This window comes from Aedes albopictus, chromosome 1, assembly GCF_035046485.1.
Source record: "Aedes albopictus strain Foshan chromosome 1, AalbF5, whole genome shotgun sequence".
NCBI lineage: Eukaryota > Metazoa > Arthropoda > Insecta > Diptera > Culicidae > Aedes > Aedes albopictus.
The window spans coordinates 200,541,652-200,558,566 of record NC_085136.1 but is presented as its reverse complement, the minus strand read 5'-3'; the positions used below and the strand labels follow the sequence as shown (position 1 = coordinate 200,558,566).

The window sequence follows — 16,915 nt, the reverse complement described above, 5'->3', positions numbered from 1 at the left end:
AATTCACTCTGATAAGTGATATGACCTTTTGACTTAGAACCAAGCCATGTAAACCGCCGCGCTATTGTTCGCTTCACTCGGAAAGCAAACAATCAACCACCCACGTCAGATGGTTGCTTAATATGTTTATTATGGATTATGATTATGGATATTGTCGCACGATACTCACGATGCATTCACAGCAAGGAACACCATAATACTAAATACTAAATACCGGCGCATCTATTGTATTTTTTCCACGCGAGACAATGACGAATGATCGTTGTGAACAGCAGAAAATTAGCCACATTTACTCGAATTTCTTTCGCGCACCGATCGCGTTGCCACCTTCACCGTTAAAAAACTGATCCAAAGGGACCAGGGGCCAAAAAAGAAAAAAACAACGGACGCGGATTAAACATAAACCATCATTAAACCATCATTGAAACCACTACTGAGCTCTAACTCCGGGCGTCTACTTGATTTTAATTGGAGTAAACTCACCGGCTTTTCTACATAACAATGGATTTAACTACACAGCTTCCTGCACCTGGTCATCCGTCTTGCTCCAATACCCGTCGAAATTTCCGCTGCCCACCAAATTTACTCCTGCACACCATTACATGCACTAATTTTCACAAGTTTTATCTAATTTAGTCGAACTTATGCATTCATATGTATGAAACAATTTGAATATTCTAAAATGGGACGAAAAGACTAAAAAATGACGGAAGTGAAAATTTTCACTCTCGAAAAAAATTGGGATTTATTCAAAAAAAAAAAATATCATATTTCCATTGAAAATAAACTTTTTTTTTAAATTCTCAATTCTAGATCTGCTTATGAAAACAAATATTTGTATTTTATAGATTTTGAACAAATGGTTAAGTATCTGACTTCAAACTTATGTAACACATTTAGGAAAAATAGATCTTGGAAAATAAACAACTTCTTCTAAGGTCAATAACAATCTTGTGATCAAAAAGTAGTTGGCGATCTTGCAGGTAGGAAGGTGCTAATTGTCATGTATTTAGAGTTTTGAACTACTCTACTTTGGGATTCAGAGCAGATAGAGCAATCTGGCAATGCACTAATTAGTTTACAATTATGCCACATGTTGGTACTAGTGACCAAGTTCTGAATTTATCTATATCGCGATCGAAAGCAGATAGCAAAGTATCGCCTTCGGAAAATTTCTTCAGAAGGTCAATACTCAAGAACAATTTGGTAGTATAGCACATCTACTGGCAACACTGCCAGTTAGCAGCAATAATACAACTGAGAATCAAAATACTTGTAGTAACTTCTGAGAGTGCAGCAAGCTCGAGGTTCATCTTTCACCGCCACATAGCGTTCTCCTACACATAGTCGACGATCGATCTAAGCACGCAGCGTTTCAAAACTCCGACTGCTTGCAGGTCCTTCTAGTGTATGGACCATTGGACCATGCCTCGTGTTCGTAGAGGACCACCGATTTTATGAACGTCTTGCTTATGCTTGATTTGGTGCGGGAATGTATCTTTTCAGACTGCAGTTGCTTTTGGAGCCCGTAGCAGATACGACTTCAGCACCTCGACGGAATCCCCGACGGTATCGTAATATTAGTATCAGGATGGATTCGGTCGTGTTCGGTTTCGCCTACCTGCTGTTGAGCCCGGCTTGTCGCGCTACACCTTCCAGAGCGATGTTGTAGAATAGGCGTGAGAGTCCATTCGTGGACCGGAATGCAAAATTCTCTCAAATTTGCGCTGACACGCAGCACCTGTCGAACACGTCCGTTCGCTGCAAAATCCGTCCAAAGAAGAACTTCGGATATCAAACACAAAGTTTCGCTTGCTTTGTCATGTTCTTCGCGTTTAGCCAAACCTAGCCAAACTATACTTACTATACATATACTACAAGCCCTTCACCTTGTCGCAGTCTCCATCGGCGAGATGAATGGACTAGATAGTTCACCTGAAACCCTTACGCAGTTATGCACACCATCCATCGTTGCTTCGACCAGTATGATCAGCTTCTCAGGAAAGCCATTTTCGTCATAAATTTTCCATAGTTCTGTGCGGTCTATACTATCGTATGCCTCCTTGGAATCTATGAAAAGGTGATGCATTGGGATCCGGGATTCACTGAATTTTTAGAGGATTTTCCAAGCGATGAAGATCTGGAGTATTGTCGCCGGCCGTCGATGAAGCCGGCTAGATAACTTCCCACGAACTCATTCGTTTGACAGACGACGTTAGATGATCTGGGATAGCACTTTACAGGCGACATTCAAAATGGTGATTGCTCTAAAGATCTCACGAAGCACTTGGCACGAAGTCTTTGTGGGAGTGCCTCTGGTAGAACTTCCGTGATTCTTGAGAACGGCACAGCAATTCCATTTCCTCACACTCTGCTTCTCCTAGTCGGTGTTTTTTTTCTCCCTATAGAGGTGGATCTGCTGTTTCCTGGTGCTGGACATCCCCATCTCAATAAAAATCGGTCATCATTATACTTATACCAAAAACAATCAACTTCACTCTACCGAAAGATTATCGTCCCATCAGTCAGTGTTCAGCCCGCTGGCTGCCTGAAATCATGGTGAGTCAGATACCCGATCATCTAGATAATCCCGCCTCTCATCACTTGGATCAATATCAATCGGGGTATAGGAAGGGATTCAGAACTACGACGCCTTCGAGAAAAGTGTTTCATGATACGTCTACTCACAAGAAATACGTAAGTCGCAGACTAAATTGGCCTATCTATCCGAAAATAGGCACAAGTAGTGGAATCAAAAGGAACTAGCTCGTCTAAAAATGCAAATAAGTGTTTCAGATCTCTGATAATACCAGCATTCCCTGTGAATTCATGTAGAAAACAACCTGTTGATCATAACAAAGATTTGGAATACAAGAGTTATGCCGTTTTTCTTTTTGATCCAGTTCCAACCTGGGTTGGAACTGGATGAGATCACAGTTTCAACCCCAACCCGACTTTGGTTTCGCTTGTACTAAAGTTTGTTTGAGTTTGTTTGACGTTTGTTCAAAAAGAAAAACGGCATTAGTTTGAATTTTCACACACATTAGTAGTTTTAATAACATGAACAATTATTGCAAACTTTCTGAAAATATTCTCTCTTACAACGAAAAGCTTTTCTGAATCATCGAATATGTTTTTTCACGGAATTTGTACCGGATTGCCGGTATATTATGCAAATTTTATTTAAACATACCCATTTGGCATTACGGCGCAGTTGGTCACATATTCACTTCATGGATTTGATTGACTCAATCCTTCACCACATTTCGAAATTGACGACAGCTGCAACATTAATCATTCTAACATCGGCAAAGTAAAACAGAAAGCAGCTCTGTTGTGGATCTTGATGTTTAAAAGATTGCGCAAAAAGTTTCATATAGCAAATGAAACTTCAGAAAAAGAATGTTGATATGTAAATATAAAACTTTTGATTATAAATAAGTTTGAATGCAACAAGTATGCTACTCATTATAAAAAATGTTTTTTTCAATGTTCATAATAAACTGACTATTTTATGGTAAAAGTTATAAATTTGCTATGATTTGTATGAAGTCCTAAAATTTCTTGCTAAAATAACTTTGCATGAATCCATAAAGATTTTTATTAAATTCAGTGCCATAATTTTTATTTTATAATACCGTAAAATGGGGTAACTTTGATAGTTTTTCAGCGAATTTCCCAAATATGTTTCCATGTAACAGTTTTTCCACAAGTTTTATATTTTTAAAACAAGTACTGGGGTATCAGTTATCAATTGCAATTGTAAGATCCGATAATTTCAAATATTTTGGGGGACTTTTAATTTTTAATTTCCGCAACAATCATATTTTCTTTTTGGGGTAACTTTGATAGTGCCCTGAAAAACACATCAAATCCTAAAAAATCATCACAGCTTGAAATCTTAATCTTAGGAGTATGAACATGATGAAAGAAGCCTTGTGGAATATATTAGATTGAAATTTAATAATGAAATATGGATTTTTACAAAATATACAAATGAGTTTATTGAGTACCGACTGAAAAAAAATCTGTGAGTTTAGCTATCAATAATCATTATCATTGTAAAATATATATGTTTAACGGTACATCTACATGTGATTACATGCTATTCATGGCAAATTCTTTTTTTTAGGTTGTTTCTGAATGTTTTATAAGAAAATTTTGAACACAACAATATAATTTACATAAAATTCCAGGGGCATTGCATACTTTTAGGCGTTTATTGGTGTATGGAAATTTATGTCCCAATTTACAAAATTGATTCCAGTTTGTAAAAACACACTTTGTTAAGAGATTCAAGCGCAGATTTGGAATCTACAATAATGGATCTACTGAAAATAAGCGGCCAATCATTGAAAAAATTGTTGAAACAAAGTCGTACAGCAGATTGTTTGAAGGGGTTGACAAATAACAAAAATATCAAGAATTTTTATTTTTTTTCTCAAAAAGTTTAATATAAACTCGGTTTTAATGAAAATACGTTTAAAATAGACTTTCTTATGTGTAGTTTTGATCTACGTTTGCCTTTTTCTTAACTGATTGAAGGAATCATAGTTAAAAGATAAACTATACCATGCCTGTCGCACTATCAGAGTTACCCTCATTATCAAAGATACCCCATTTTACGGTACGTAATTCACTATCATAATGGTCTACTTTTCCGCATTGGTTTATTATGTAATTGAGGTGAGTTGCATAATGCAAAATAGTTGCATAATGTTCTTTATGTAACTCGTTTAGGTTGCATTATGGACATTATACAGCCCAAATGAGTCGTATAATGAAAAGATAATCGCCCAAAATTTTGTATGCTACTCCTTGCAACACTAGGTCTTTCAGCATTCTTCGTATTTATCCAACTCAGCAATCCTCTTTAAGCAACTCGTTGCATAAATAACTATTTTGCAGTATACTTGATTTCAATTATATGCTATGTTTTGGATTCTATTGGTTTTTGACGATTACTCATGGATATAAGATTTGGGTTACTAATATATGACTTTACCTTTTGCATAACTGAAGCAACAGCAGAACATCAGGAATAATGCGCCAATCATTTTCACTTTATAGCCAATTAAACCACTTATGATAGCCATTTTCATAGGCAAATGCGTCACTTCTTTTGCAAAAAAAACTTTATCCTTTTGGTTTCACACGATTATTGCCAATCCGACGTCATTCCACTGGATTTTCCGATTAAGAACTTGTGATATGACACAATTATAAAATAAATTGTATGCTTCTAGTGGAACCTAAAAGATTTTTTCAATGCAGCCACTGGAAATTAATTCGGCTCTATTACCTAAATGCTTGCAAAGCTTTTAGTGTAACTGAAGATAAAAGCCAGATGCATTGCAACAGAAATTGAATCAAATTAATGTGCACATTGCTTTAACACTAAAAATAAACGTAGAATTTTCACCAGCTCGCACATGCACTTTTCACTTGTTTCCCAATTTTATCTTCTTCGTTGCAACCGCGGTTCTTCCCCAACGATATCCTGAGTTTCCTGTTCCACGTTTGAGCTGTCACTGGCCAACCGGTTCGAATCAGCAAGGCTTTTTATATAGCTTGGCGGAAAAAGTTTGCTGCCGTTGGAACGAGAAGCGCGCATTTTCGGACCACAGTCAACAGCAGCAGCAGCAGCAAGCGATAGCGAGCGTAAAGGATACACATTCGTCTTCGGTCGTCAGTTAGAGTTAACCATTCAGCAGGTATATCTAGACATATGGGGTCTATTCTTGCGGGAAAAGACGTAAAATGTGTGTTACGGTTTTCAAACATTACCCATCAGGTGTTGTTGGTTTTAGCGAAATTTTGAGTGGGAGGAAAACACAGAGTTATAGTCGATCGAACTGAAATGCTTCTTTGTGACGCATCAATCCTTCCTTGTAGAGATGGGTATCAATTTGATAGGCGGCACATTTCAGAAATATTCAGTCAAGATATTTAATCGTATGAACATGACATACTTCTTAAATGAATCTACCCAAGTAACCATTAATCCGTAAAAATAGAATCAAATCGGTTCTATAGTCGAATATAGAACCTGGCTAACAGAGCTAATTTGTTCTAATAGAGCTGCTCAAAAGCCACTTTTGGCGCATTATTCGGCTGATATACGGCCAATTTCAAAATTCCGTACCAGGTCTCTGGAGCGGTAGTTGTCAAAAGTGAGACGAAGAAAAAAGAAAAAAATATTTTGTTTATCTCCTGTTCTTTTCTCATTTTTTTTTTTGCTTCACTGAAGTTATTTTTTTTTGCTGGAATCTGGGTCCAGCTGTTGTCCTTCGGGTTCCTGATCGAAAGTCCATGTCTATTTGCGTTTTCCATCTGTTCCACCGATGCGCCATGGAATCAGTTAAATCACACTGATTAGTATTTAAACCAGTGGTCACCAAACTGCGGCCCGCGGGCCGCATGCGGCCCTCGACCAGGTTTTGTGCGGCCCGCGAACTGATTTTGAAATGTATTAGAAAGTGGCCCACTCGTAGATTCCTGAACCTCTTTTTGAATTCTGATCGGAAGATATTCGAAACTGTTGAAGAACGACGTGTTTAGCTTTAATAATAAGTTAAGGATAAATTTCACAGGTTCACAGCCATGTATTTTGGACTTGTGGCAGAACTCCTCATTAGTAATTTGTTTAATTTCACAAAACTAAAATTAAAATAATTTATTTTTTTTAACGACGAAAAAATTTTATGCATTCGATATACTTTATATTCAGCATTTCTAGCAGGAAACTATTCCATTTTTTCACAGAACTCTTGCCTACACTTCTTAAGAGAAAGTGTTACCCAAGCTTTCGGAATTTCATTAAAAACTTCAGAGATTGGGCAGGGATTCATTCCCCTAGCAATGCTTTCGAGCATTCCTCTTAAAATATCTATTCTAAGTTGGCTACACACATTGCCGGTTTTTCTTTATTTGCTACCAAGTAATTATGCAAGAAAAACTTAAAAAAAAAATCATTGATGATTTCCGCAACAGTATCTCCAGGCAGTTTTTCAGAATTTCTTCCGAGATTCCTGAAATCCCCACAAATTACTCAAAATTCACGAGAAGTCCCAAAAAGCCTCACAGTTCCAATATCTTGTTTTTAACTAAAGGGTTCGATTTTCAGGAAATCGCTAAGCTGCAGTAAGATACTTCATTCGTAAATTTGTCAAAACTGGATCCAGGCCTCCCAGAATTCTGCACTTATATTATAACGCAGACTATAAGTACGCTGTAAGTTTATCCACAATATTCAAAAAGAGGTCCATATTGTTCTAGACAGCGTCGCTATTGCTTAAATTTCGTATGACTTTTAAGTAACTAGTCTGAAATAACATTATTAATACCAAGAACTTCAAAACCTTAATATTACACTAAACTGCTTGAAGGACTGTTTTTAATTCCCCACGATTATCAGCAAGAATTTCAGGATTTTTCCAAGTGAAAATAAATTTACCGATAACTCCTGATTGTTTAGTTCTTTTCTTTTGTTCAATAGAAAAAAAAAACAAAAAGATAGCTTTTGTGTTGAATTTTGAAAATTTTTGATAATAAACTTTTGAATGACTTGCGGCCCGCAGTCTCTATTCAAAATTCAATTTTGGCCCGCAAAGACAGTTAGGCTGAGGATCACTGATTTAAACCATGGAAAATTATCTCGACGGTTCAAAATTATATGGAAGGGTGATGATTTAGAGATCAATTTGATGGCGACAAATACAGCAAGAGAACAGATGCATGAGAAGCAACATGTATACAAATGAACGGAAAACGTTGCAGCTCCTCTTCCACAACGTTTTTCGGCCGGAACTAAAGTTTGTAGAACTAATAAACTATGAGAATCAACATGTATACAAATGAACGAAAAACGTTGCAGCTCCTCTTTCGCAACGTTTTCTGGCCGAAGCTGGAGTTTGTAGAACTAATAAACTATGAGAATCAAGTCTGAAATCACCACATTTGCTTGAAAGATCCATTACACAGCGCAACATTTTTTTGTCTCAAGAGCAAACTTATGTATCTCCGAAGGATTTTGGGCCGCTGAATCCGAATCCGGGCTCAGATTTGCTCCAACACGTCACAATTTTGAGCTATACCAGAATTTATAGGGCAAAATATGCGATTTTGGGCTTTTTTGACTGCAAGCCATTAAGCGTGGAAATATCTTTTTAAGCAATCAAAAGGTTAATTGGTCAATTAACATCTAAATTAACGACTCATGCAAAATATTTCGTTTTACCTATTCAAATTTGATAGATTTAAGCATTTTATGTTAGTATGAAAACTTGCATGCAACTTTTGGAGGGTGACTTGTATGGGAAATATCGTACCTAACATAAATCGCTTAAAACTATCAAATTCGATTTGGTAATACGAAATATTTTGCATAAGTCGTTAATTTAGATGTTAATTGACCATTTAACCTTTTGATTTCTTAAAAAAAATATTTCCATGCTTAATAACTTGCAGTCGAAGAAGCCCAAAATCGCATATTTTGCCCTATAAATTGAGGTATAGCTCAAAATTGTGACGTGTTAGAGCAAATCTGAGCCCGGATTCGGATTCAGCGGCCCAAAATCCTTCGGAGACAGATAAGTTTGCTCTTGAGACAGACAAAAAGTTAATTTTTGTTACGCCGTGTTATCTTTTAAACAATAGCATTCCGAGCAGCATTCGTCCAATGACAACAAAAATGATCCTGTTCCGCCGATCTCGATCCGTTAACATTCATGTTAAAATGTATTTAGTCATGACCGATTTGGGTCTGTTTTGGTCAAAAACAATTTTGATTGATATAAACGTCATGTACTCCAAGCCCTGTGACAGCACTGACCAACTTTTTTTACAGCTTGTAGGCTTTATATAAGCATACAGGGCTTATTTTAGTTCTTACTGTTTATAGTGCCTATGAGCATTAGGAATGCTTATATAGAGCTTTTCAGCACTGAAAAGCTGTTCAATGACCGTTATTATGCTTAGAACAGTGCTTAGTGGTTACCTGGGTAGGTTTTAGCACCCCGTTAATGCTGAGGACAAAATACGAGATTTTTTATTGAGTTGTACAAAATACAACAGTGCGATCGCTCGAGGGTTAAACTCTTTTTACATCCATTTTTGTTAGCATTCGAATGCATTCGTGCCCATTTTTTTTTAAAAATCAATAAATAAAAAGCACTGCAATCTTATGTTTTCCGTAGGATGAAAATAGCACATCTTGGTTATTGGAGATAGGAAAACTTCTGAACATAATTCAAAACAATAATTTCTATTTCATATAACTCGCAATAGTATATTATGAAACACGAATGAGTTCATTATGCAAATACATACCTAAATTGAATAATGGAAAATAGTCGCAAAACGTTCATAATATAATTTATTCAGGGTATCGCAGACAATAATATGGAGATTTCAGAGTGGTTTTGGGGGCGTTTCAGGGGTTCAAAGGTGTTTAGGGAATTGGCAGCCAATTAAACGCCCCATTATAAATTTAAAAAATCCACAAATAATTCAAAAGTTGTCAATAAATAAATAGGGGTGGCAGCAAAAATAAACTATAAAAGTTCCATAAATAAATCGAAACGTGCATGAATAAATCAAAATTTCCCATTAATAATTATTTTTCAAGCAATAAAAATTTCAGAATTTCCACAAATAATTTCGAACATACTACATCATAGAACTATGACGGCAAAAACTATGGGTACAATTGCCTGTTAAAATCGTTCGCCCGAACTCGCAAACGCTCGTCGGACTTTAAAAGGGATAACATCTCTGTACGCAAATTCTTGGAAAAAATCTTTTGAAAGAAGAAAAAGACATCTCTATTTTTTATATGTCTAGCGTGAACACCTCTAAAGAAATTACTCTACATAGCCCTACATAAACTCCCGGAGGAATTCTTGAAGAAATCCCTGGAGGAATTCTTAGGGAATTGCTTTTTAGATTCTTTCAGGAGCAACTCCAGGAATTGTTTTAAAAATTTCTCCAAGAATTCATCCAGAAACTCTTCCAGAAATTTTCGGGTGAATTCCTCCCTCGAGGAATTCTTGAAGAAACCCCTTAAGGAATCCCGTAAGTAATCCTATGAGAAATTTCTTAGGAGATCTCAGGAGAGCTTCCTTAACGAGCTCCTGGAAGAATTTTAGTAGGTATCCCTGGAAAAAATATGAAGGAATTCATGTCCGAAGATATTATTGGACGAACGATTCTGGTACACAATTTTTAAGAAATTCCTGGAATTATTTTTGAATAATCTCTAGTATAATTTTCCAAAAGGTTTCCTGGAAGAAATTCCTGCAGAAATACTTCGAATAATTTATTCTATTTAATTATTGGAACAATTAAAGCGGAAATCAACTAGTTTATAAGATACCGTGATCACCGTAACCGCACTTTTTAAATACACAATTTTGAGATAATCGCGTTTAAAGCTTCGCGTTTTGCCTTGCTCTTATGGAGGGTGCGAGCTACAGTTCCGTTCTCGAGCTCCAATCTTGATGAAATTTGGAATGTGCATTGTCTAGCTGGTATACTTTCAGATTAGGTATGTAATAAAAAAGTTCGATTTTTTGGCGCTCAAGGTATGTAACTCTGAAAGGTAGGATAATATGAACCAGAAAGGCTCGCTGAACGTACACTACGTCATTGTGGTGCGTCTAGCTTATCATTTTATGAAAGTTGAAGGGTGAATTTTAGAGAAAAGATCTATCTCTTGGGGATTTGAGATGAGGCCATGAGTGTTTCCTGGAAGTCTCAAAAAAGAAACTGGATCCAGACAGTTTCAGGTTTGTTATGGGGGTTTCCAGGGAAATGTAAGAGGACTTAAAAGGTGGTTTTAATGAGTTTGAGGTGTGCTTCAGAGGGGATTTTGGTGGACTTCAGTGGGAGCTTGAGATGTGTTTTAAAGGGGATTAAAACCCATTCAGGCGCTTTTCAGGGAAATTCAGGGCCGTACCTGAGAACCCCCTGAAAATCCCTATGCATTTCTGAGATCCCCTGAAATCTCCCTGAATAAAACTCCCTCAAAACTCTCTGGGACCCCCTCAGACGCTCTTGAGACCCTCTGAACCACCTTTGAAATCTCTTGACGTTCCTCAAAGCACCCCATGGAACCTTCAGAGTCTCAGGGGAGTGGACCCTGTGAGTCTCAGGGGAGCCTAGGGAAACCCATAAAATGCTTCTAATACCTTCTGGAGCCCTCTTGAGAACTCCTTAATACCACTGAAACCCACTGGATCGCTCCTGAGACCCTCTGGGACTCCCTGGAACGCTCGTGAGACTCCCTAAAGCTTCTCTGAATTCCCCTGATACCCTTAAACCCCGTAGGACCAACTTAAAACGCCCTTGAAGTCTCCTGGTACTACCATGGGACCCCCAGGGACCTCTTGAAACGCCCTTACTTTGCTCTCGTCTTTAAACGCGTCCTGGAAGCCGTTGTCATAGATGCCGTCATTATTACAGTCTCTTTGGCACAATATTAGTTCAGAATAGCTCTCCCTCTTTTTATGCAGGGCATAAAAACGGTGCATAAAATAAAAGTGCATACAAATAACATAAATTAAAAGAGGTTTTAGTGTACAAATGTATTTGCTGTGCAGAGGGCCAACGGCAGCGAATCATGCTGGCGAGGAAGATATATGTGTACGTGATTGGCTGCTACTTAATCTGCACGAGATGTTGGGCATGTTCCACGCTTTGCGAATCAGGTTGGTTTGAGCAAGCTGAAATAAGGCTTCGAGGAATTACGACTCATAGTATGTCCAGTCTAGCGTACGTTAACGACACTCTAACGCAGAACTTATGTCACTCACTGATAGATGAACGTCATCAAATAGGCCCGGATGAAGGTCAATAGATTTAGTATTAGTATATTGCGCAACAAATACAAACCTAGCACGCCGTATGAATATGAATGTGAGGCGTAAAACATATAATCTAGCAGCCCGGGCTTCGTGTCTCATCGTGTGTTTGAAGATAAATATACGATCGCTGCTGTTAGATATTGAAAATTGTGCCCTAAAAAAAGGTTAGTTTGAGTTGTTTTGGAGTGCTTCGTTTCTTTTTTTTGTTTCGGTTGTCCTTTTCTACATTATTTTTAAAATTCTTCACCCAAGTAACAATAATAGCTTGATAACAGCTTATTCAGCTAAAATTTTCAAAATCAAGCTTAAGAACGGCTTTTTCATCTGTTGTGCAGCAATAATGTTTGTTGGGCAGGTTTTTTTTTACGATTTTGACTTGGGCCACATCTAAGACCCTTTTCAATTATTGGTAATTTTTGCCATTCTTCGTTTCAGAAAATGCTGCTGAAATTCTAACTCGCCTACCTAACGATCCATAAAAACCCGTTAAAACGCAGAAAAAACGTGGTAGCAAAGGAAATAGCCAACAGAAAAATTGATCCCGGTAATCCGAATGAAAAGTAATCCACGATAGATTTTGATTCAATGAAATATTTCACCACCATCGCGCGTGCTGTGCTGTATCAAATCACGACGACGACAGTAGCCGAGGATGTTGAGGATTAAGATACGGCTTGCCGTCAGCCAGTGGTGCGAGTGGTTGTGATTTCCGCGCCAGATTTTCCGGAAGGTAAATAAATGCGCGGTATACCTAAGCACAAAAAATAATACATTTCTTATCGTTGTTGATCGGGTTATCGATAGCGATGGGCTACCCATGGAGGGGTTTATTATATGTATGGGATGCGGTATTAGGCGTGTGACGTTTATGGTACGTCACGGTTATAATCAGATAAGATTGTATCTGGTGGGTGTCACTTTTACCGTTGTGAAAGTTCTTCTGTTTGGAGTGATATCCCAACTATTTGCTCTGGAAAGTCCATTAAATACGGAAAATTTCTGCATGGCATAACCCTATTCTGGGTAAAGACTGCCAATCAAACATTGTGAAATTATGTATGATAGTGATATTACTTATTTTTAACAAGTTGCGCATCTTCTTATGCCATTTCAGCTCGAAAACCGTTAACACGCTGATTTTCAAACACAATAGTTTGTCAATTGATCTACGTGTCAACAATAAGTATGACATGACTCCATCAAACACTGCACTGTTTCAGAAAGCACACATCATTTATATATTTGAAAACAATTTCTTCGCAAAATTCGAAATTCGAAGGTTCATTTAAATGAGTATCAGCAAGATTGAATTTTTAAATAGATATTCAACTTAAATTTATGTGAAATTTCAATAATTAATCGGTTTACCATGTTGCTTTGTTAACCAAATGATGCAGTCGTACGAGCTGAAAGATTTATACAAGGCAGAAGCTCAGATAAAATACCTAAAATCTCCTAAATGGTAGTTTAGTACAGGACATCGTAACTCATAAAACTTACTAAAATATCACAGTAAGTTATAGCTCGGGTACAAGAACAGCAGAGAAAAGAAGGATATGCAAAGGTCTTATGAATCTATTATGCGGTGCTCAGAATAAATAACACCATTGTTTAATACTTTTAAGTTCGGCGTACGAAGAAATTATCATGAAGCTGAAGAACGATAAATCAAACGATCACAAGTTCTATTTACATCCAGCAATGTTTTTGTGTCTTATGTTGAATAGCACGAAACACTTTTACAGCCTGTTTTAAGAATTTTAAAGATCATGATATGATGAATTTGTAATAATGCACATCCAATCATGTTGTGGATTGGTCTAGTTGGACTAACAAGTGCACTATAAGAATGAGCGATATTTGCCAGTTTAATGGTGCAATCCCCTCATCACTCAAAATGCGGTCCATGGCTGGCAGCAGCCACAATGGAAGTGACATAATCTCACCTCACTTACAAATATTTGCTCTTCTCTGAGGAGAGCCAATGTATTGGAGGGGCTAGACAATAATTAAAACCACTATTAAATGATGGCATGGCCACGGCAGCCGTAGGCACATGTATTTTAGGAGGTGACGTTCGTTCAAGGGATATATTCGGGGAGTACCTATAAGCTGCAACCGCTGTATGGAGGATTTGAAATTAAAAGGCAGTAATAGATACCTAATCATGTTGGAAAATTAGCAATTTAGAATGGGTTCTGACTTAATTCAGAAAACAAAATTCAGATGACATGAAAGTAACCTACATTCGAGAATGTCACCGAACATAGAGGTAGGTGCATTTCTTTCTTGAGTAAGCTTGGAGGCAACCTTGCCATAGTAATTTATAAAAGAAAAGATATGGAGTTGCTTTTTTCCCATTGAATATATTGCTGAGTGAGTATGGAAGGATTTACACCTATCGGGATCATTCATAAATCGTATCTAGCTGACGTGTTTGCTGCTGTGGTGCTGCAGTTGCTATTGCCGTTGTCGAGTGCCCCAGGTGTCGATGAGTTTGCTACTAAGTTTAGCAGCCTGTTACATGTGGGGCGTTGCGACGTAAGATAGAGGATTTTTTTTTTCTTGTATCAGAAACAAGGAGTACTGGGAATTTTAGGTGTACTTTATGCTTGGATACAATGAGAAAAAGTGCGTTAATAGATGATGTTGGAACTGATAAAAGCAATGAAACGCTGTAGGGCATTTTTTTTATTACCGTACGGGATTGGGCCGAAGGGTCTCAGATTTTCATGAAACTTTTTCCACAGGGGCTCATGGATATATGATCAAAAAAAAAATGAGAAAAATTCAGGGTCGCCTATTTACCCGGAAAACTCAGGTGGAAATTCTTTGTTTTCCCCTGACACTACTTACTTTGAAAAATCATAACTCAAGAACAAAGCATCATAGAAACATTTTTTTTTTAGAAAATGAAAGCATTTTTTCAGAAATAAAAAAAAATGTACTAGAAAAAGTTTTCCACAAAATTTTCCACAGTTGAGAAAAGCTGGATAAACAATGCCCGAACTCGTAAAAAAATATAAAAAAAAATATTTTTGAGAAGGTTATTCCATAAGCTATAATCGCTAAAAATTTTGGAATGCACTTTTATTTTCGTTTTTGAGTTATGGCCAATTATGTTGAAAAATGTCCAAATGTGTCATATAAGCCTTTTCTTTGAAAAATCATAACTCAAGAACGAAGCATCGTAGAAAGAAACTGAAAGCAAATTTTCTCAGAAATCAAAAAAAAAAAAATATGAAAAGGAAAAAGTTTTCCACAAAATTTTCCACCATTGAGGAAATTAGTAAAGAAAAGCCGGAAAACTATCACATATATCTTGTGTTTTTAGCTGGCAGGAGTTCCTTGGGAATTTCATCAGGATTTCTTCCAGAAGTTCCTCATAAAATCCTGCAGAGGTTCCTCGGGAATTTCTCCAGGAGTGCATCGGTAGTTCCTCCAACAGTAGCTTGGAAATTTCTCCAGCGGTTCCTCAGGAATAACTTCAGGAATTTATCAGGAATACCCACAGGAGTTCCTCTAAAATTCCTCTACGAGTTTCTTGGAAACGCCACCAGGAGTTCCTAAGGAATTCTCGAGGGAATGCAGAATATCTTCAGGAGTTGCTCGGAAATCACTCTAGGAATTCCTCTGGAATTTTTCTATAGGTTCGTTGGGAATTCATTCAGGAATTACATGGGCATTCTTCAATGAATTCCTCGGAAATTTCACCAGGAGTCATTCGGAAATACCTTCTTAAGTTTCTCGGAAATTTCCCCAGGACTTCCACAGGATTTCCACCAGGTGTCCCTACGGATTTTATTCATAAGTTCTCCGAAATTATCTTCAGGAGTTCCTCAGAATTCAGTGGAAGTTGCTCGGGATTTCCATCAAGGCATTCATACGTTTCCCGGCAATTTCTTCAGAAGTTCATCGGAGATTACTCCAAGAATTCCTCGGGAACCCCCCCAGGAGTTCTACGGAAATTCCTACAGGAGTTGCTCGGAAACTCTACAGGATTTCTGAAGGAACTCATGCATACGTTCCTCGGGAATATCTCCTAGAGTTCCTCGTAAATTCCTGCGGCAGTTCCCCGGGAATTTCACCAGGAGTCCTTTGGGCAATTCCACTAGAAGTTCCTCGGATAATCCTCCAGGAGTATATTCTCGTCAATTCCTCCAAGAATTCATCGAAAATGTATTTAGGGGTTGTTCATAAACCACGTAGACCAAAATTTTACCATTTCAGACCCCCCCCCCCTCCCCTCTAGTAGACTTTTGTCTATACAAAAAAAAAATAAAATTTGTATGGAGCGTATGGAAATTCCATCTGGAGTTCCCAGGAAATTTTCCTAGGAGATCCCCGGTCATTTTTCGAGGAGTTTGCCGACAATTTCTGCACAAGTTCCACAGGTATTTGCTCCTGGGAATACCTCCAGGAGTTCCTCAGGAATGCGCCTAGAAGTTTTTTTTTGAGAATTCCTCCTGAAGTTCTACGGAAGTACCTCCAAGGGTTCTTCGGAAGCTCCTCCAGAGTTTTTCTTTCAGGAGTTTCTCGGTAAATTTTCTACAAGACCCCCGGCAATTTTTCCAGCAGTTTCCGGGAATTTCCGCAGAAGTTCCCCGCGAATTGCTCCATGAATTACTCGGAAATTTCTCAAGTAGTTCCATGTGAAGTCTTCAATGTGTTCCACGGACATCCTTAAGGATACTTTCAGGACTTCCTCGGCAATTTATCCAAGAGTTATTCGGGAGTTTCTCCAGAAGTTCCCTGGGAATTCCTTCAAGAATTCAGTAGTTTCATGAAAACTCGTCAATGTGTTCCTTGCAGATTTTGTCCAGGAGTTCCTCGGGAATTCCTCAAGGAGTTTCTCGAGAATTCCTCCAGGAGTTCCAAGGAAATTCCTCCTGGAGTTCTTCGGGGATTTTCATTTGGAGTTCCTCAGAAACTTCTCCAGGATTTCTCTGGGGTTTACTCCAGGTACTCTACGGGAATTCTTCTAGGAGTTCCCTGAGAATTCTTCCAGGGTTTCTCTAAAAAATCTTTCAGGATTTTCCCGGGAATTCCTC

General features: G+C 37.8%; 1 protein-coding gene across 2 annotated transcripts in view; it reads right to left on the bottom strand.

Annotated features, from left to right (window-relative positions):
• LOC109423479 (uncharacterized) overlaps window positions 1-5,455 on the bottom strand; it is a 53,637-nt gene extending 48,182 nt beyond the window's left edge. The window contains exons 1-2 of one of the 2 annotated variants that reach the window (XM_062847994.1): window positions 5,433-5,455; window positions 5,006-5,252 (exon numbers count right to left, since the gene is read on the bottom strand). In XM_062847994.1, coding sequence (XP_062703978.1) covers window positions 5,006-5,102 — 97 coding nt within the window. In that variant the 5' untranslated portion in view covers window positions 5,103-5,252; window positions 5,433-5,455. Of the gene's footprint in view, window positions 1-5,005; window positions 5,253-5,422 lie in introns of both variants that reach the window. The other variant, XM_062847987.1, reaches the window with a different exon arrangement.
• Between the last annotated feature and the right edge of the window lie 11,460 nt (window positions 5,456-16,915).